At 48.5% G+C, this 18,647-nt stretch overlaps 3 protein-coding genes across 10 annotated transcripts; 2 read left to right on the forward strand and 1 right to left on the reverse strand.

Moving 5' to 3' along the window:
- Nucleotides 1-285: 285 nt before the first annotated feature.
- On the forward strand, nt 286-7,771 carry TLCD3A (TLC domain containing 3A). Of its 7 annotated transcripts, none has more exons than XM_074319961.2 (5): nt 286-423; nt 872-955; nt 4,251-4,455; nt 5,560-5,713; nt 6,090-7,771. In XM_074319961.2, exons 1-5 carry the CDS (start codon nt 302-304, stop codon nt 6,329-6,331), a joined length of 807 nt encoding a protein of 268 aa, XP_074176062.2. In that variant the 5' UTR covers nt 286-301; the 3' UTR covers nt 6,332-7,771. The 7 variants fall into 7 exon arrangements, 6 of the variants coding, with proteins under 6 accessions (XP_074176062.2, XP_074176063.2, XP_074176066.2 ...); XM_074319962.2 differs by having other exon boundaries at nt 5,560-5,655; XR_012492138.2 differs by lacking the exon at nt 4,251-4,455 and having other exon boundaries at nt 6,090-6,227.
- A 1,282-nt stretch (nt 7,772-9,053) lies between these two features.
- Nucleotides 9,054-15,559, reverse strand: GEMIN4 (gem nuclear organelle associated protein 4). Of its 2 annotated transcripts, none has more exons than XM_019739483.3 (2): nt 15,372-15,559; nt 9,054-12,409 (listed from the first exon to the last, which is right to left on the reverse strand). In XM_019739483.3, the coding sequence occupies exons 1-2, from the start codon at nt 15,379-15,381 to the stop codon at nt 9,240-9,242; spliced, it is 3,180 nt and encodes a 1,059-aa protein (XP_019595042.3). In that variant the 5' UTR covers nt 15,382-15,559; the 3' UTR covers nt 9,054-9,239. The 2 variants fall into 2 exon arrangements, with proteins under 2 accessions (XP_019595042.3, XP_019595041.3); XM_019739482.3 differs by having other exon boundaries at nt 9,054-12,424; nt 15,372-15,517.
- Nucleotides 15,560-15,676: 117 nt separating this feature from the next.
- LOC109451321 (diazepam-binding inhibitor-like 5) lies at nt 15,677-18,010 on the forward strand. The gene has a single exon (XM_074319969.2). It carries the CDS (start codon nt 16,339-16,341, stop codon nt 16,600-16,602), a length of 264 nt encoding a protein of 87 aa, XP_074176070.1. The 5' UTR covers nt 15,677-16,338; the 3' UTR covers nt 16,603-18,010.
- Nucleotides 18,011-18,647: the final 637 nt, after the last annotated feature.

Below are 18,647 nucleotides of genomic sequence, written 5' to 3' on the forward strand. Positions count from 1 at the left end.
ACTGGCGGACCGGGATACCCCGGGAAACCTCAGGGCCCAGGGGCGGTGGCGGCGAGACCCCGCCCCGGCCGGACGGCCAGCGCCTATCGCTGCAGCCGGCCTGGTCACGCGGAGGAGAGTGGCGCTGCGGGCGCAAGGCCAGCGCCCGACGGCTGCCAGAGTCGCGGCGGGCCGGGCCGGGCGGGGGTGGAGGGTGGAGGGTAGAAATAGGGGCGGGCGGGCCGCGCCAGTCTCCGAGCCGCGCGGAGCCGACCTGAGCCACGCCGAGGGCGCCCAGCGAGGCGCCGAGCCCTGAGCACCCATGCTGCTGACGCTGGCCTGGGGCTCACTCTTCTTCCCGGGGCTCTTCGTGCTCTCCACCTGGTGGCTGCGCCGCGCGCGGCCCGAATGGACCTACCACGACTGCGTGATGATCAGCACCAGGTACGCGGCGAGGCCGGCGGCGCCCGCCCCACCCGGCGCGGGCTGCTCGGCGCCCGGACCCGGCGGCGCCCGCCCCGGCTCGGGGTGAGGGCGGAAAGGGGGGGCGACAGGAAGCGAGGGGGCTGCCTCCCTGGTTCTTTGCCCCTCTCCGCGGCGTTGGCCCGGGCTCTGCGAACTCCCTGTGCGTCCCGTCCTGGAGGGAGAGGGGAGCAGGGCGGAGGGCTGCCCACGCTGATAGGGATGGGGAGGGAAGCCTGCTACCCACGTCGGCCAGCCGCCCTGGGGGTCGGGAGCGTGGCGGCGGCCCTACCCATTTCCTCTCGGCGCGGGCAGGGGAAAAGCCAGGTTGAAGAGTTTTGGCTTTATGCTGTCGACGGGACTGGATTGAGCGCGCACCTCCCCACTCCCCTCCCTTTTTTTTTTTTTTTTCTTTTTTGCCGCACATTAGGGTGGTTTCTTCAGCGCAGGCTGTGTTGGCCACCGGGTCAGGGATCGTCATCATCCGCGCCTGTAGAAACGTGGTCTTCGACAGGTAACATCCAATGCCAGGTGAAAGCAGCACACACGTCAGCGCTGAACTTTTTCGAAGTTTGCACATTTCAGTCACTCCCAGGCACTAGTTCTTTCTCAGCACATGCTGTTGGAAAACTTGGGCACCATAAAGTAGTTCCCACCTCCTCTCCTTACCTTTTTCAGCATGGCCACCTTAGGACAAAGTAAGCTGAAGAAATGCTAGAGAAGGACAAGTCTAAGCCTGATTTCAGGTGACATGTGAGAGAACAGCGTGGTCCACTGATCCAAGTTCTTTAGGAGAGATACATCTGAAAACTATTCAGAAGTGAGAGAGTGGCTTTTGGTTCTTTTAAGTGATGTCACTGGGGTCCTGCTTTGGAGCGTTCATCGGCCAACACATGTGCAGTGTGGTGAGTGAAGCCCTTCTGTGGAGAGGAACGAATCCCACCCCGGGCCTTACAAATGCTGCTCTTGTTTTTCCTCTGGATTTGCTAAAGGCGGTGAAGAGGTTTCTGGGGCTTTCAGAAAACTGACTTGTATGTGTGTTAAGAGCTCAGTCCAAAGGCGGCAGACAGGTCAGGAAACCTGCATCTAGTGAAACAAATCTTAAAGACCAGGTAGTCTTCTCTTTGTAGTATTTAGACCTGGGCAGTGATGGTGTTTTGTTTTTGAAGCCTTTTTTTTTTTTTTTTTTCCACCTGTCTTCTGAGAACGACTCTCACTTTCTCCCAGTTAAGTTCCAGGGTGCTAGTCAAATATACAGGGAGAGCCAGGTCCTGACCCTTTTGTCATGTTGATTCTGCCAAGTGTCCCTCTTTCCACCTGTTGAGACTGGAATGGGAGGGGGCCTGAGTGGGGCATCTGGCTCACACTGAGTGCCTGGATCTTACTTGGGATTAAGCCTGCCATCATGATTTTTGTGCTTTTCTTTTTAACGCCTCTTTTTAGACAGAACCAGTTCTTGGTGATGAATTGTAGATGCTGCCAGAAGGCAGGTCAAAGGACTTGGATCACGTGCACCAAAAGCTAATAGCATTTGGTCGGGTTCAGCTTTCATTAATTGAGCATTTTGTGATCACGAGGTGAACCCCCTCGCGGCTCCGACCCAGTTTGTCAGATTGACCTTGAAACCAGCCTCTGGTGCGAAGATTGAGAGCAATGATGCCTCCACAGCTGTATCTTGGGCTGACAGGAGCGCACGCAGCAAGGTGACCACTACACATTTCAGAAAAAGACATTTACACACTATTAGCTTTCAGTTCTATAGCACCACTATTGTGTGTTTTCTCTTCAGAAGCGGTGTGTTTTAGTCGCTTGAGCATGGTAGCAAACTTGCGTTTGGTTTTCAAGTCCTTCCTTTGTGTATCTTTATGCCTTAGATTCTGTGCTTGCAAAATGGAGACACATTTCTGTGCCCTCCACCTGTACATGGATGCACAGGGATGCTCTCTCAGCACCTAGATCGTCTAAAAAAAAAAAAAAAAAGGCCTTTTAGGATTCATGTACTATACACCCAAATATTGTTCTACTCTATGCCTTTTCATTTAGACTATCGTGTAGACTATCTATAGATAGGAGGGGGTATCTATACATCCCCCAAATTATATGCAGAATGTTGGTGTAGGGCAAGGATTTCATCAAATTCTTAAAGAGGTCCACATCCCTAGAAGGGCTGAGTCACAGCTCTAGGCAATTGTCTCAATTTAAGCACTTGTATTTGGATAGTACTTTTTACATTTAAAAGGGCTTCCACACTTTGTTTTTTAATCTTCATAATAACTGTCAAGGAAGTAAGACGATTATTATCATATATATATATATATATATATATATATGCTGTTTCAGACTAGTGGTAGTTAAGATTATAATCCAAATCTCTTGCTAATAAATCTTCAGAGAATTCTACCAAACAGCCACAATTTCAGATCTTACTGAATTAGTACTGTGTGCAAAATATTAAGACCTTACTTAGGCTCCACTCAAGGGATGAGGCCAGTTATATTCTAGCTCAGCTTTTCGTAGCTCTTCATAGTTATTTGACTTGGAATTGCTTCAAGAAAGCAATGGAGACCATAGATGGGCAGTAGAATAAATATTGTATCTTTTTGCCTAAATGGAACTTGTCTAATTAATTCACTGGCATGTATGTTATACTTCCCATTCCTTACTTGTTTGCCTATTTCATTGTTTATTCATTCTTGAAGTTATGCTGTGGTAAGTGTGGAATCACTCAGGAACAGAAACTTGAATGGCACCCTCTGTAGTGTATATTCCCAATGTTGCGGTTCACAGACTGGCTTCCTAGGAACTCACCAGAGACAAAGTTACGAATACAGATTTGAGGGCTGTAGGCAGGGTCGGGGTGGAGCCCTTAACAAGCATTGCAGGTGATTAATGTTCCCTAGTTTGAGAACCTTAAAACTAAATTGTTTCTTCTCCTAACACATGGGTGCTCAATAAAACTTGGCTGATTTAGTGAATCTAATCCTTCCCAGCATAGTATATGATTTCAACTTAGGTGTTTGCTTTTTTCTTTTTCCCACATTAATTTTCTGTAGAATTATGATTTATCATTTGGGAACAAAATTGTAGAAATTACAGAGACTTTCCTTCTAATCTGCTCTCGGACAGTAATAAACTATCATTTCGATTCAGCAAATATTGATTCAACTCTTTCAGGCAAGAAATCGGAATACTCTTTTGTCCCAGCTTCTCTTCTGGTATCTGGCTGCTGCTAAGGTAGCCCTTGAGCTCTGGGCTCATTTCCAGACATATTTTTCTTAATGAGTGGAACTGGGATTCGCCATAGAACTGTAAAGAAAAAGGCCAGGGTTACTTGCCAGAAACTCCCCAGAGTGGGGTTACAAGCAGATACAAGAGGAAACTCCCAGCTCTTAAGCAATGAGTGGAGTTAAACTGGAAATATTGGATTGGGATTCGGGACACCTTCCAAACCAGTTTCTTGGTGGGGCTGTTGAATCACCGGTAGATATCTATATCAAAGTCAGCTTATGTCACGAAACGCCAGAAAATCCATTATAAGCGAGTAGCTAAATCAGTCAAATAGGGACAGCCAGTCACTTAAAACACATGCTGCTGAGTGCAGTCCTGCTTTCTGCCTTTTGACACTCGTGACTTTGCTCGGTGCTTTAGAAAGTTGTTCACTCTCCTTGTTCGTCAATTTCAGCATCTTGGAGTCAAAACAGCTGATTAATGCAAAGCTGAAGGGAATGTGTTTGAGAAGAGGCTGGCTTGGAGCCTTTGTCATCGATGCCCATAATTGCTTCATGGACCACTCATATGCTTTCTTTCAGACACTGGCTTGCTCGAGAATATGTCTGGTTTTTGATTCCGTACATGGTCTATGACACCTACGCCATGTACCTCTGTGAATGGTACCGAACCAGAGAACAGGACCGCAGACACACCCTCACCATTTTTCGAAACTTCCTAAGTAAAAACCGCCTCATGATCACACACCATGTGGTCATTCTGTTGGTCCTTGTGCCAGTTACGCAGGTATGGCTTCCCAGGACACAGCTACCAGCAGCCTTAGTCACTCGTTTCTCCTGTTGAACTGGCTGTCCTGACCATTACTTAGGAGTCAGGATTGCCCCCTTTTCCTTCTTTCCTACCGCACTGACTTTCCTTGTGCCAGATGCTTCCTCAGTTAAATCCCCCAGGAAAATTATGTAGAAAAATTAAATCTGAAATGTTTGTGATCCTCCTCGCCAGCTATCCCCCAGCCCTTTGTGATCCCCTAGCCTTTGCCAAAGGTTCTGTCTTTAATTCATATAAAAACAAAGTACAATACAAAACAAATTATTTTGAAAAAAATGAGAGCTTAGTCAAACAGTGCCAGAGAGTACTGTATGCGTTATTTTGATGTCACAAAAATACAGACTCTCAAAGTAAATAGTCTCTTAATTTCTCCCTAGACCCATTTTCCCCCATAAAAACCCTACCCAACAAGGAAGAGAGATGGGGATGCAGAAAGGAAACTAGTGATTTCTGAGTGCCTACCAGGTGACAGGTGCTTGATTTAAAAGATCATAGCTCCTAATAATTGGAAATGATTAAAAATACTAATTAGAAATTGTTCACCCTAAACCATAGATGAAGAGACGGGGGCTTTAAGAGTTTATGAATCTCACACAGTGGCACTAGGTGACAAGAGCTGGTATTCTATGCTATGATGCTTCCTAGCAAAGATGAAAGGAACAGTAGAATGCATTACATTCTTTAAGTCTCCCTAACATCTAGCACAGGGCCTGGCACGTATTTTGTTGAACTGAACTGGCTAAGTGCCCTTGGCATGACTAAGTTAGATACCCAAAAGTAGGCTGCAGAGTTCCTTCCGGCTGACATTGAAATTCAAAGCTTAGTGTGTGATGCAACCAGCCGATCTGAAGTTGCTTCTGAACCCTAGATATTCGACCATCAAAGTGCCATTGCTGCGGAAGCAGCAGAGTGTTAACTGGGTCTCCACTTGCCCACTTAGCATTTCCCTTTCCCTTCCTGGTCTCTCATGGTTACCCTTTTCAACAGCCCTAGTTAGATTTTCCCTTCAGTGGTTCCTTAACCTCCGTGTCTTATTCCCCCTTTTCCTCTTTTCCTCTGCAGAGGCTTAGGGGAGAGCTGGGGGACTTCTTTGTTGGCTGCATCTTCACGGCAGAACTGAGTACTCCATTTGTGTCACTGGGCAGAGTGCTGATTCAGGCATGTATGAATGAAATGGCAGAAATAGTGCAGAGGGCATGGACTCTGCTTTTCCTTGGTAGGTTGTGGGGTCTGGAGAAATCCCATAGTGCCAGGAAAAGGGGGATTGGAGACCCTTGAACAGACTTTAAAAGTCGGTCGGTCTTCTGAGCCAAAGGGGATGAAATTGTACGTTTGATTCACATTTGATACAGTTCTTTGTATATATTTTCCCTGGCCACAGATTTTCTCTCATCCACTGTTCCTGTGCTCCTGTCAGCTGGGTGGCTTAGGTCAAATGCGACATCACTACTGGAAAACTTACGAGGCTATATGCATATATAAATATGGCAGTGCTCAATCACCTCCAAGCACGGCCTTGACTGCTGTGGGACTTGGGCTAGTCATTGCCCGAAGGTCCAACCTCTTGGTGACCCTTCCCTCTTCTTTTGCAGCTGAAGCGGCAGCACACCCTTCTCTACAAGGTGAACGGAATCCTCACGCTGACAACCTTCCTTTCCTGTCGGATCCTCCTCTTCCCCTTCATGTACTGGTCCTACGGCCACCACCAGAGACTAAGCCTGTTCCAAGTGCCGTTCAGGATCCCTTTACACTGCAACATGGCCAATGCCGTCCTCATCGCTCCCCAGATCTACTGGTTCTCTCTGCTGTGCAAGAAGGCAGCCCGGCTCTTTGACACTCCCCCAGCTGGAAAGGATGGATAATCGCTCCCAGGAGTCAGACAGTGAGGGCGCCTCCTCCACTCAGTATTCCATGGACCAAATAGTGCGTTGGGTGGCCTCAGCCTTTTGGGTATTGATAAGCAGATGGGTTTGAGTTTCTGTAAAGAATATTCCTATTACCTCCCTCTTTTAACCTTTGCAAAAGCACTTTTTTCTTAGTAACAACTATTGGATCCTGTCAGACCTCCATGGGCAGCAAGGTGGTTTCAAATGCAAACCCAAGGATCTTTCCTTGGGTCTTAAGGGCTCTGGGAGGAAGAAGCTTGGGCTGCAGAGCTCGGGGGACCAGGATATTAAGTGTCTGGGTGCTCACCTGGCCCTAATATTGGTGACTACCCACCTTTCCAACCACTCAGGGCAGTATCCACACATACTGGGCCAGCAGAGGCAAGTGACGACATAGTTCTTAAAATAATTTCTGATGTTGGCCTGGGAAAATCGTGTGGGTAAGTAGTTTTCTATTGTTTACTAGATAACCCATTGGTTTTTTGCCTCACCCTTTCATCCAGGTGCCAACATTGAATTCTCCTGTCTACTGATTTCTAATCAGAAGTCTCATTGATGGTGGGGGGGAGGGGCAGGAGGCAGGGATGGGAACCTGACGCACTTGAGTAGTTAGGGAGGCCGATAGGTCAGCACCTTTGCAGGCTGACCTGGTAAGACCAGCGTCACACTTGTGAGCTTGTTCAAATACTATCCCCTTTCTAGGATGTTCCCTCAAGCCCAACTTTCCCCATATCCATATGCACAGGATACTCTTATGAAGAACGATAGGGGTAAAGTAAAATGGTGGCTACCAAGCTATTTATTGGGTTACCCCACTCTTTGACACGGTCCTTTTCACATGAAGTGGAAATGGATTTGTATATTCCAAACCATGAGAAGTCTCATCTAGACTGCCTCCTAGTGAGCCAGAGCTTGTGGTCCGAAGTCTGTACCTATGTGAGTGTACCACCACTGAGCCACAGAAGGCTAGAGAGCAAGAGGGTAAGGCAGCCCTGGCCAAACTCTGTCCTGTGGACCGACTCCTTCCCTACCATTTGCAAATGGGATCCTGTGGTGCCAACACTAATCATTCCTTGTCAACTACGATGGGTCTTAGAAACTGTGCTACCATGAAGTTGTTTTTTAATTGGTAGTGGAAAACTAGATTTTTAAAAGTGCCTTTTAATTCACTGTTGTCCATGAACTTTTAAAGTACTGAATATGTAACAGCGTCTCAAATTTTGACTATTTGTCTTTAATGGGTGCCATTGAAAAAATGCAAAATGCTGTAATTTTTTTTACTGTTTTACCATCAGTATATCTTTATAAATCACCCCTGTGGTGATTAAATTGCACTAATATTTCCCTACTCTCACTTGTGAAATACATTAATATCGACTTCCTGTTAAGACCCATTCCGTAACCTGATTTGACTGGCTGCTGAGTGCTAGTTTCTCGTGTATGTTCACATCCATGTAACTGGCAGAGGTGGGGTGTTGGGGGGAGCCTCTCAGCCACCAAGAGGGCCTACCCCATACTTTAACGTTTCTGTGACTCATGGTTCCCAGAATACACTGCAGGGTCCTAGTGTTCGAGCACAGTGGTCATGTAACTTTTGGCCCTTTCTTCTTTTCCTAAGTGAATCCCAGTTAGGAGGTGGGAGAGTGAAACCCAACTGCGGGCTACAGGGCCAGGCCACTTTAGGTTGGGGAGGGAACCAGAATAATGCCCCATTTTGAGTGAGGGCATGGATATGAAGGTGGTGATGGAGTATATCCTTTTCCACTTCCTTGCCTCCCAAATTAAGTACCTCACCAACCAGTTCTCATAGTTCTGTAATATGGCCTGGACACCTTAAATTCACATTTCTATGCTTCTGCAGACAGCATTCCCGGCTCCCATCCTTTAAAACCATGATCTACTTCAGGCAGAAGATAATTACACTCATCCTTTAAACACATCTCTGCTGTGTTTACCAGACCTAGTATTAGTACAGCCCCTTCTGGGTCCATTGAATGGATAGAGATAAGGCTGTATGGAAGTCCTCAATTCAGAAGCCACCCATTTTTCTTGGGGTCATTAATCTACTCCCAACACCAAATTTGCTTGGTCCAACCTCTCCTTTTACAGTGGTGCAGGGCTTTTGGGCACACAAATCACATGGCCAATTGGTGGCAGAATAGAATTATTTTCCTAATAGCTGCCCTTTCCAAGAGACCACGAAATGACTCTTGAAGAGAGTTTCAGTGCAAAAGAACACACATACCTTATTTTTCCATCTGGGTGGTTTCACCTTTGGACTTAACCAAATTTTAGGGTGAAGAAGCCCAGTTATGAATGTTTCTCCCTTGTTCCTTAAGTCCTTTTGACCTGAGCAGTTCAAAAAGGACCGTGTGATTGATGGTAGGCTCACGTTGCCTTCTGAAAAGAACACATCTTCCTGCCACCGAGTTTCAGTGTCAGAAGGGACGACGGGAGAAGGCTGAAGGACCTTGGCCCAGGTGATAACCAGAGCTTTCTTCTTCCAGGCAAAGGGCTGGGAGCACGCTGTGGTGGAGGAGATCTCCCTCAAGGCCTCCACAATGGGCCGCCCCACGTGCTCCCAGTCAGACTTGATCTGTAAGACCCTCGCTGAGCCCAATTTCAGCATATCTAAGCATAGACTATTGATGAGAAAGACTCGAGACAAGATGAAACTCAAAAAATTTTCTTACAGGTTGTAGGTTACAAATACCTAAGGAACTATTTTCTTTACATTGTTATTGCCCCACTTTTAGCTTGTGTACAAGTTCACATAAGTGAAAAGGTTGTGTTTTCAACTCTAGCCCCTAGAGCCCCCATCCAGGAGAGGCCCAGCTGTTTTCTGATCTACAAAGGTCAGAAGTTGCTGATCTTCTGCAGCAGGGTTTGGCGCCACTCCTCAGGGCTAATGTTCTTGGCAATGGACTTTAAGAAGCGCTGCTCATTTACTTTCTGGAGCAAGGCACTAACAGAAGTGTTGCTGGTCTTGCTCAGGGTTTCGTAGCAGGTAAGGATTTCCAAGGCCAAAACATATAGTGGTTCACACACCTCTTGGTGGAGCATGGCCATGATGTGCAGAACGTGACAGAATACCTGGGTATAAAAAAATAGGGCTTCCTGGGTCAGGTCCTGTTCCTGACCTTGGGCCCAAGGGCCAACTGACTGTATCAGCCTGACTGAGTCCAGGAGGTTGGTCAGACTGCTACAGAGGAGTTTGACCACATGGCTCCAGCCTTCCATAGGAAGCCAATTACGACAACTCTGGCTGCAGAGAAACTGGAAAGCTCTCAGGAGGAGTACTGAGAGTTGGAGGTCCTGGGCCAAAGGCTTTAAGTTGAGCAGAGGAACAAACTGAATATATTCCAGGCTATAAGGGACATGCAAGAGTTGCTTCTCCAACAGTCTCCTGGTCAACTGGTAAAGGTACTGCCACTCCCGGCTGCTGCACCAAGGCATGACTTGCACCAGGGCCACCAGAAAGCCCTTGCTAAACAACCTGACCTCCTCAGGGTTGCTCACATCCACCACCAAGAGGGAGAGCATCTGCTCAGAGATGCTGCTGGAAATGTAGCAGCATTCCATCCAGGCAAGAAGCCCTGTGCCCGGCCCATACCCAGGGTGGGTCTGGGAGGTCCACTCATCCTCAGAAAGTTTACAGATCTCAAAAAGTGTGGCTGGCACTTCACACTTGAAGTGGCCCTCAAAGAAGTTCTTCAGTCTCAGGCGCACAGTCCAGTCTAGCTGCTCCAACTTCCGGTGGAGCCAGGACAAGGACTTGATCCACGTGTCTGGGGAAAAGGTCTCGGCGTTAGCTAATACAATCTCACAGAGGAGCTCCAGGATCTGGATCACTAGATCCTTCCCATCTAAAGAGAGGCACCGCTTCTCCTTGGGGAGCTGCCAGTATCTGCTGAAGCAATCCAGGAGCTGGCACAAGCTGAAGATGAGGGGGAACGGAGCACAGGTCTGGAGCCAGTATCCCTCTAAGAAGGCATTTGCTTCAAGAGTCTGGATGAAGATCTTCAGACTGAGGTCCACCTCTTCCACATCCAGCATCAAGAAAGGCAGGACAAATTCCTGTAGCACCTCATCTGGCTCAAGAAGAGCAGCGACCGGAATCCCCTGAGGCTTCACGGGACACATCAGGCAGCTCAAGAGCTCCAAAAACTGCTTTTCTTCCCTGGGTGTAGAGAACTTTGTCCAGACAGTTTCTTTGAGGCATGACACCACGAAAGTGGTGGATGGATTGGGACCCTGCTCCTCCAAGAATCTAAGGGCAGGGAAGGCGGTGAGGATCTGAGCCAGGAACTTGTGGGTGCCGAGATTGACCACTGCCATGCTGCACGTTTTCTTCACTGTGATCTCTGGGTGCAGTATTACCAGGCGGGCCACAGAAGACACAGCTTTAGCCAGGCCCTGTTCAGAGGCACTCTGTGCAAGCTGGTTAAAAGTCGTGTTGAGGTCTTCCTGAAACCCCTCCAAGTAAGCCAACAACTTCTCAGAGAGGCCCTTTCGCCCCCAGGAAAGCAGGACACCTGAAAGGACTTTATTTTTATCTGGCAGTGAGAGGTCCGCATAACATTCCAGGATCAAGTCGATCACTTGTTTGATCTGCGATTTGGGAATGGCTCTGTCTGTCGTGCTGACTTCCACCACTGTTTCCAGCAGCTTTAACACCAAGTCTGGGTCTTGGAAGAGAGCCTGGTTATGAACCAAGCAGCCTAGCCACTCGTCCGAGAAGGCCCACTTCTTCTCAGAAGCAAAAATGTAGCACATTTCCATATGCCGGTCCATCTTCTGCTCAATGATGGCCATGGCGATCGAGGCGGTGAGGTCCTTCTCCAAGCCCTTGTTTAGCACCTTGTTCGTTTTCCTCAGGAAGTCCCCAACACAATCTGCCAGCTCACAGACCACCTGCTTCTCCTCCTTGGGCAAGCTGGCAGTATCCAGGTAGAGCTTCAAGTTCTGGCTGAAGGAAGTCAAACTGTCACACAGCCGGTAGCTGTCATAATTCGTCCCCTGGCTGCTGTTGAGCATGGCCTGCAGCTCCGCCCCCCACTCCCGCAGCAGGCTGCGCATGAACTCAAACCCAACGAAAATCGTCTCGTTCGGGAGTTTGGCCACTGAGCTCAGGCTGACGTCCCGTTCTGCCTCCTTTACCTTCTCTGCCAGTGCCTGTTGGTGATACGGATTCTGGGTGTCCGAATTCCACACGGAGACCACTGTGGCCAGTTTGTCTAGATACACAGTCGCAGATACTTCCTGAGGGTCGTCCTCCATCAGTGCAAACACGGTGAGCATGTCAGCCAAGTTGGCTAGTGCACAGCACTTCATCCCGGGGCACAGGATTCTGTTTTGGATTTGCTTCAGCCCAGTGAGCAGCATGGCTAACAGGGGCATGGTAGGACACACATCTGGGTCTGACTTGAACCTCTTTGGAGGGTGGGAGAACTCATCTGAAGAGGACAAGTACTTATGGGCCATTGTCCTAAACTGGGAGAGCAGGGGGTCCTGCTGATTACCCTTGTGCTTCATCATTTCCCACCAGACCTCCAGGAAGAAGGCCACATCCTTTGAAGAAGTGTCAACAGCCATGTGCTCCAAAAAATGCTCTAGTTCTGCACGGCAGATGGTGGTAGGCAGGGCCATCAGGAGCTGGATAAAGAGTCCAGAAGCTTCCAGGGACTTGAGCAGTTCAAAAAGGACCGTGTGATTGATGGTCGGGATCATGTTGCCTACTGAAAAGAACACATCTTCCTGCCACCGAGTTTCAGTGTCAGAAGGGGCGATGGGAGAAGGTTGAAGGACCTTGGCCCAGATGATAACCAGAGCTTTCTTCTTCCAGGCAAAGGGCTGGGAGCACGCTGTGGTGGAGGAGATCTCCCTCAAGGCCTCCACAATGGGCCGCCCCACGTGCTCCCAGTCAGACTTGGTCACTTCTGCCAATGCTTTAGGGCGGAACAGCTGCTCGGCCAGCAAAAAGCCTCCGTGCAAAATAGCCATTTCTTCACAGATATTCAAGGGTCCTGCACGGAGAGAAGCTGAGTAAGATGGAGTGTGGTGAAATTTTCCAAATAGTAAGCAGAGGTTAGAAGGAGAACAGTCAGTAGGCTGGCTGTCACGATCAGGGTTAGAGATTAGGGTTCTAAATAGGATCAATGGGCGAGGAGGAAGAAGGAATGGTTCTAAGAGCCGCTGCAGAGCTGGCGTCAAAAGGACTTACCTGAGGAATAAAGGACTCCCAAGCTCTCTAGTTTGGAACTGAGAAGACAACAGGTACCATTGAAAATTGGGAATACGGGAGAATCAGGACAGGTTTAGAGGGAACACAGTTCGGTTTTGGTTATTTGGAGTTTGAAGTAGAACATTTAGAGCTGTCCTCCAGCAATGGAAATGCAGGGTTGAAACTCAGGAGGAAGATCAGCCTTGAAGTGTGACCCAGAGGGGATCACTGGAACCAAGGAAGTGAATGGATCCTGCAGGAAAAGCATTTGAACAGGAAAAGCTGGACTACTGAGGCTAGGCCTTCCAGCAAAGGATGGGCCAACAGAGGATTCGGGGAGAAAGGGTTGAGATAGCACAAGGATAGTGTCAAACTACAGGGGCCGCCAAGTATGTATTGCAGGTATGTATTGCAGGACCTGACAACCGAGCTTCTAAGTGATGATACAAACTAAAAGGCGCATAGCCCGAGGGCTGTGGGAACAGAGCCAATCAGACAAGCCCTACCTTCCCTGCTTTCTCTCCTTTTTTTTTTGGTTTTGTTTCACAGCCTGCTTTCTCTCTTAGCCTTGTCCTGCAAACAGGTTTCGGTCGTTCTGCCTTTCAGGAAATGATTCACCGCAAAGCTCCTTCAATCAAGGAGCACAGGCTACTCATGGCCCTGGTTCTCTGGTAGAAACCAAGGGACAGATACAAAAAATACTGCACTTACATTAAGAAAGGCCTTCCTTCAGTGAGCCATGAGCTGACATGGACTTATCAAGGAAGGCATCTTGGGATTTTTAATCAGACATGGTTTAAATCCTAGCTCAGCCATTTAAAAGCTGTGTGTGAGCTGGGACAGATGACTTCTCTGAGCACCCCCTTCTGCACATGTGGGGATAATACAGACTTCATATAATGACTGTGAGAACCAAATGATGTACAGTAGTCAAGCCTTTGGTAGCGGGATGGTGCTTTAGCTCCTGATCCCATCTCCCTGAGATGCTGAAGGTTAAATAAGAGAGCCCCAATAATCAGGTTACAAAGAGCCTGATGAAGTGCTCCGTCAATGTTTGTTTCCCCAAACCTTCACATTGTCCGCAAGACCAGAATCTTGACGTTATTTTTTGCCTCCCCAGCTCAGAAACAGGAAAAAGACATAGCTCTTTCTCAGGTGTTTCCTTTGCCCCAGAAACTAAATCAGAGTACAAACACCGCTCACTGTTCAATAATCCTGACTGCTTTCCCCTTTCCCAGGGACCAGAGATGCCCCCCCTTCCTCAGTCCCTCAGGCCCCCAAGAACCCATCTCCCCCGGCGGGGAGCCAATACACCCCTGATTCCAGCAGACTAAAGCATATCCTGCTCCTTCGATCATTTATGGGAGCAGCAAAAGGCCACAGGATCAGCAATCCTATGCAGCCCAGTGGTGAAGGCAATTCATCTTGGCTCCCCGTGGCAGAGGCCCACTCCCAGGGAGGGTCAGGTGGCTAAGGGGTCTCTCTGGAAGTTCTAGAATTTCGTTCTGGCTCAGGCTGCTCTCCAGAGCGCCAAAATATGTTCCCTTTGACTCTGTAAACTGAATTTTATTGCAGTATCAGCTCACCGGAGATGTTTGGCCCCCAACATCTACCTTCCAGAGGCAGGAAGGACGCACACGTGCTACTTAAAAGAGTACGTCCCAGGAGCAGTTAATAGCTGGACAACTCCCAAGTATTTTATCACTACTGATTAACTGGTGCTTGTGAGTGCCCACTCCTTTATATTTATCAAGTGTTTACTCTGTGCCGGGCATAGCACTAGGTGGTACGCATGTAAGGTCTCTTCTAATCTTCAAATCAACCTTTTGAGGACTGTAGTATTCCTGTTTTAGAGATGGGAACTTTGAGACTCAGAAACAATTTGCTCAGGATGTTGCAACTACAGAGCAGTTCCACCAGGACAGAAATAAATCACTACAGCTGTAGGGCTCCAAACTCCTCTACCATTCCACCAGGTAAGAGCTGGCTGGGGTCAGAGACCGCAACTCGTCTTCACAGCCTAGTCTTACTGGCACAGCTTGGGGTGCCTCACCCAGCTCTCCCCAGCAGTCTCCTGGTCTCAACCCTTTAGGAGCATGTCCAGAAGCGTGAGAGGCTGGGCAAGGAGCCACTGATTTATGCCAGCTCCTCCCTCCCTTCTCCCAAACTTTGCCTCCGAGGATTCTGAATCAAGGTGCACGTGCGCTCTCGGCTGCTGCAACCCCTGCCCACAACTGCTAGGCTAATGAACGCCAGCTACGTGCATGGGGCTATAACGGACGCTGTACACACGTGGCCTCAATGAAAACTCCCTAAAACTCTGAGGTGGATACATTATCGTCCCCGTTTTATCGATGAGGAACTCGTGAGCGTAAAACACTTGCTCTGGAACTTACTAGACGTTCAATAAAAGAGACTGTCAGGGCATCCGGGATTCCCCTGGGCGTCCTCCCGGCCCGGCATTTTCCAAAGCACGTGTACGAACCCTCTCCACTTTCAGGAACTCTAACTTCACCTCCGCTTGGCCCTTCACTTGGAAAGTGGCCTGAGGGGGCAAGAGACCAGCCAAGGAGTGGTGGGGCCGGCGCTAAAGCCCCTCCACTAACCAGCACAGACGCGCCAGTCTCCGAGGACACCCCCGACCTCCAAACCCCCTCCCCGATCCCCGAGGACCTCCCTTAGCCCGGGCCCGCTCAGAACCGCCCTCCTGCCCGTTGCGGGAAGCAGCTCAGCCCGGGCAGGGGAAGGGGAGCTGAGACACCCACCTAAGTCCATGGCGGCGTCGCTGGCGGCGGCGCGAGCCGCCCCTCCCCCTCAAGGTGGCGAGTGCTGCGCAGGCGCCACGGCACAATGGGCGGTGCCGGGGGCGGGGGGACAATAGGTTGGGCCTTAGTCCCTGCCCACAGTCCCTGCTCAGCTTCAGTTTAGCGCAATCCGCGGTAGACCCCGCTCGGCTCCGCGCGCACGCGCGCTCCTCACCAACGAGCCCTCAGCATCGGGGCAGCCAAGCCCACAGCGCCCCCTACCGGCCCTAGACCTCCAACCCGCCAACCGGCCGGTACCCACTCCGCCCTCCCTCCGTGGGCGGCGCTCCTACCTCTCCCCCGGCCCGGCCCCTTCCACTTCCAGTCGCCGCTGAGCCACCCATCTGTCTCGTCCCCTGCCCAGCCCTGCTTCCTGATCTCAGTGGGTCCTACCCATTAGCTCCGTCCCTGGCTTCGCATTCTCGATTGCCCCGCACAGAGTTCACCCACGCGGAATGACCCTCCCCGGGCTGCCCACTAACCAGCACAGACGCGCCACTCTCTGACAGGCTTCCTCTCCCGGACTCACACCCACAAACCGCCTAGCCCAACAGCCTCCAGTCGCCCCCAGAGCTCCTCTTTCAGATGACAGCAGCAGCTCCTTAATTTTCTGGCATCATAGACTCTTTCGAAATGTTAATGGATTGTCGTCCTCCCCAGAAAAGGCACTGTGCGAGCCAGAACTGTGGGGGAGATCCATCCAACCCAATAGGCCCCAGTCTGCAATGTGTACTACTTTATAAAAACGCACATTTGATTTCTCACAGAGAACACACAAATATTCTGGGTTCTTCCCACACATTACCCTATCTCCTCCCTTTCCCTTCTTCCCAGACAATTCTTCAGCCTGAAGTGTTTGTAACTCTCCAGCTTTTAGCACCAGATAAACACGTAGAAAAGACCGAGGGGCCCAGCCTCAGCTCCCTCAATGTGCCAAGTGGAGTTTGAGATGGCCTGCGCCGCTATCAAGCAGTTAAAGGGACCTGTGAGTGATCAGGAGAAACTGTCGGTGTACAGCTTCTACAAACAGGCCACCCAGGGCGACTGCAACATCCCTGTCCCGCCTGCCACAGATGTGAAAGCCAAGGCCAAGTGGGATGCATGGAACGAGAACAAAGGGATGTCAAAGATGGACGCCATGAGGAACTATATTGCTAAAGTGGAAGAACTGAAGAAAAACGACGCTGGTTAAGGGGACCAAGTGCCGAACAGAATGAAGTAGCACGGATCCTCTGGTAGGGAAAAGGGCTTCTTAAGAGAACTTGCGGGCTGAAATGTCCCGCTGAGACATCAATAAATCACTTAAACTGCATGAGAGTGAGTGCTGTTGGTAAAGCAATAAACTCAAGAGTAAGAGAGTCCTGGGGAGCTGTCCAAAAAGTATAAAAAGCATCTCCCCTCTAGGGAAAATTCCATCAAAACAGGCTTTTAGTATGATTCTAAGTAAAGAGTTCCTAGCCTTCCTATTCCCAGATTATATGGAGATATTTGGCAGGAATGGGGGTGGGGGAGAGGAAGAATCATCCTATGAAAATGTCCAAGGTTTGAGGTCAGTGAGAGAGGCTCAGCTTCTGGGGAGATGGGGGGAAGGAGAGGAGGCTGAGGCCCCTATCTGTTCAGGGGCTGTCCATTCACTACTAACCCAATATTATAAAGGAGAAAAGGGCATTGTCTTCCAAAAAGCTAAAGTCAGGTCCTACTACTAAAAGCCTCTACTCAACACAGGCCTGATGAAGTTAATGTCTTGAGGGAAGTCAGACTTTTAGTGAAGTAACAGATATATCACAACACAGCAGTTGAGAAACACTGGAACAGATGATTTGAAAATTCCAGCCTCTGAAAGACTCATCTAAGGCCTAGCAACCAAAATTTTCTTGGGACTATTCGTAGCTAATCCTGGTTTCTGCTTGGGGATGTTTGTGGGACAATATAGACATGTATGTACATGAGATTTGTTTTAGAGGCACAACCCTCCTCTTGACCCATGCAAGGGCCAAACTGCCCGAGCTCAGCTTCTGCTTCTTAGTGATTATAATGGAGGCATCAATGCAAAATGATGCACTGGGCTATGGAGTCGTAAATGATATTATTAGAGACATTTCAGAGCAAAAGGTCTGCTACGGTGTAGAATTTTCCAATACTTCAATTAAAAATTATTTTCATAGATCATGACAGGTTGGCTTCAGTTCATGACGAACCATTAAACAACAGAAGCAACAATTATACATACTTCAGAGGAAAGTCAAAGGAAACCAAATCTCACCAGGTATCAAGATATTCTGTTCACATATTTGCAGGAAGTTGCTATAGACTAAGTATATTACCTACGAATGAAGTCTATACCCAGGACACCACAGCGATTAAAGAATGATTCCTTGTAACAGTAAACATTGGCAAGAACCACACAGTACAAATGTTAGAGGATATTATGAACACATTTTGATGCTTTTAAAACCGTGCTTCACATTAAATATGAATAGTAAAAATAATGGAATATTTTGCTCTAAATTGTGTCAATTTAAGAGCTGTAGATATAGCCATACCCTTCTGTAAGTCACTGTAAAACCTGATAAAGTAAAAATGTAGCACAATTGTAGGATACATTTTTTTTTAAAGCAAGGTGTAGCATACACAGCCTGCTGAATTTTGTGGGGGAAAGGGAGAAGTATATATTTTGATGCTTAATAAGTAAGAGGAAGAGGGCAGTGGGATTGACTTTCAATGTATACCTTTATATTTATTGATTTTTGAACCATTGACTCCATTACCTCACAAAGAGGTCTGAGGCAAGGGCACTTCTTTATCGATCATTTAGGCCTGCATAAATTTCCTATATATTTCCCAGTAACGGTAATAAAATCTCAGACCACACTGGAACTTCCCATGAACTCCTACCATACATTTCAGTGGACAAGTCTGAGCCCTCCTGAAAACTCTGCTAAACCACAATGGCACTGTGTGATAGGTAGGATGGGGCAGAAAGTCACATAAAGGAGCACTCAAGGTCCATGGCTTTGCTAATTCCACCACGATGTCAGGCAATGATGGATTTCATACTAACTAACTCTCCAGGTTAACCATGAACGCTTGCAACATAGCCATTCTAAAACTCTGGATGTAAACTCAAGGGATATTTGAACTTATTAAACTTAATACACTAGGACTCCACGACCCTTCAAGTAAAAAAAACAATGATTACTCTGAAAAAATAACTCTGGAGAAAATGAAAAAATTTAC

This window comes from Rhinolophus sinicus, chromosome 12 (genome assembly GCF_057876585.1).
Source record: "Rhinolophus sinicus isolate RSI-liver-muscle chromosome 12, RSI-T2T, whole genome shotgun sequence".
NCBI classification, from domain to species: domain Eukaryota; kingdom Metazoa; phylum Chordata; class Mammalia; order Chiroptera; family Rhinolophidae; genus Rhinolophus; species Rhinolophus sinicus.

Excerpts from the sequence above, each read along its gene's own strand:
- LOC109451321 (XM_074319969.2), top strand. The coding sequence starts at position 16,339 with ATGTGCCAAGTGGAGTTTGAGATGGCCTGCGCCGCTATCAAGCAGTTA.
- TLCD3A (XM_074319961.2), top strand. The coding sequence starts at position 302 with ATGCTGCTGACGCTGGCCTGGGGCTCACTCTTCTTCCCGGGGCTCTTC. Across the intron at positions 424-871 it reads TGCGTGATGATCAGCACCAG|GGTGGTTTCTTCAGCGCAGG; the intron begins GTACGCGGCGAG and ends GCCGCACATTAG. Across the intron at positions 5,714-6,089 it reads ATGGACTCTGCTTTTCCTTG|CTGAAGCGGCAGCACACCCT; the intron begins GTAGGTTGTGGG and ends CTTCTTTTGCAG.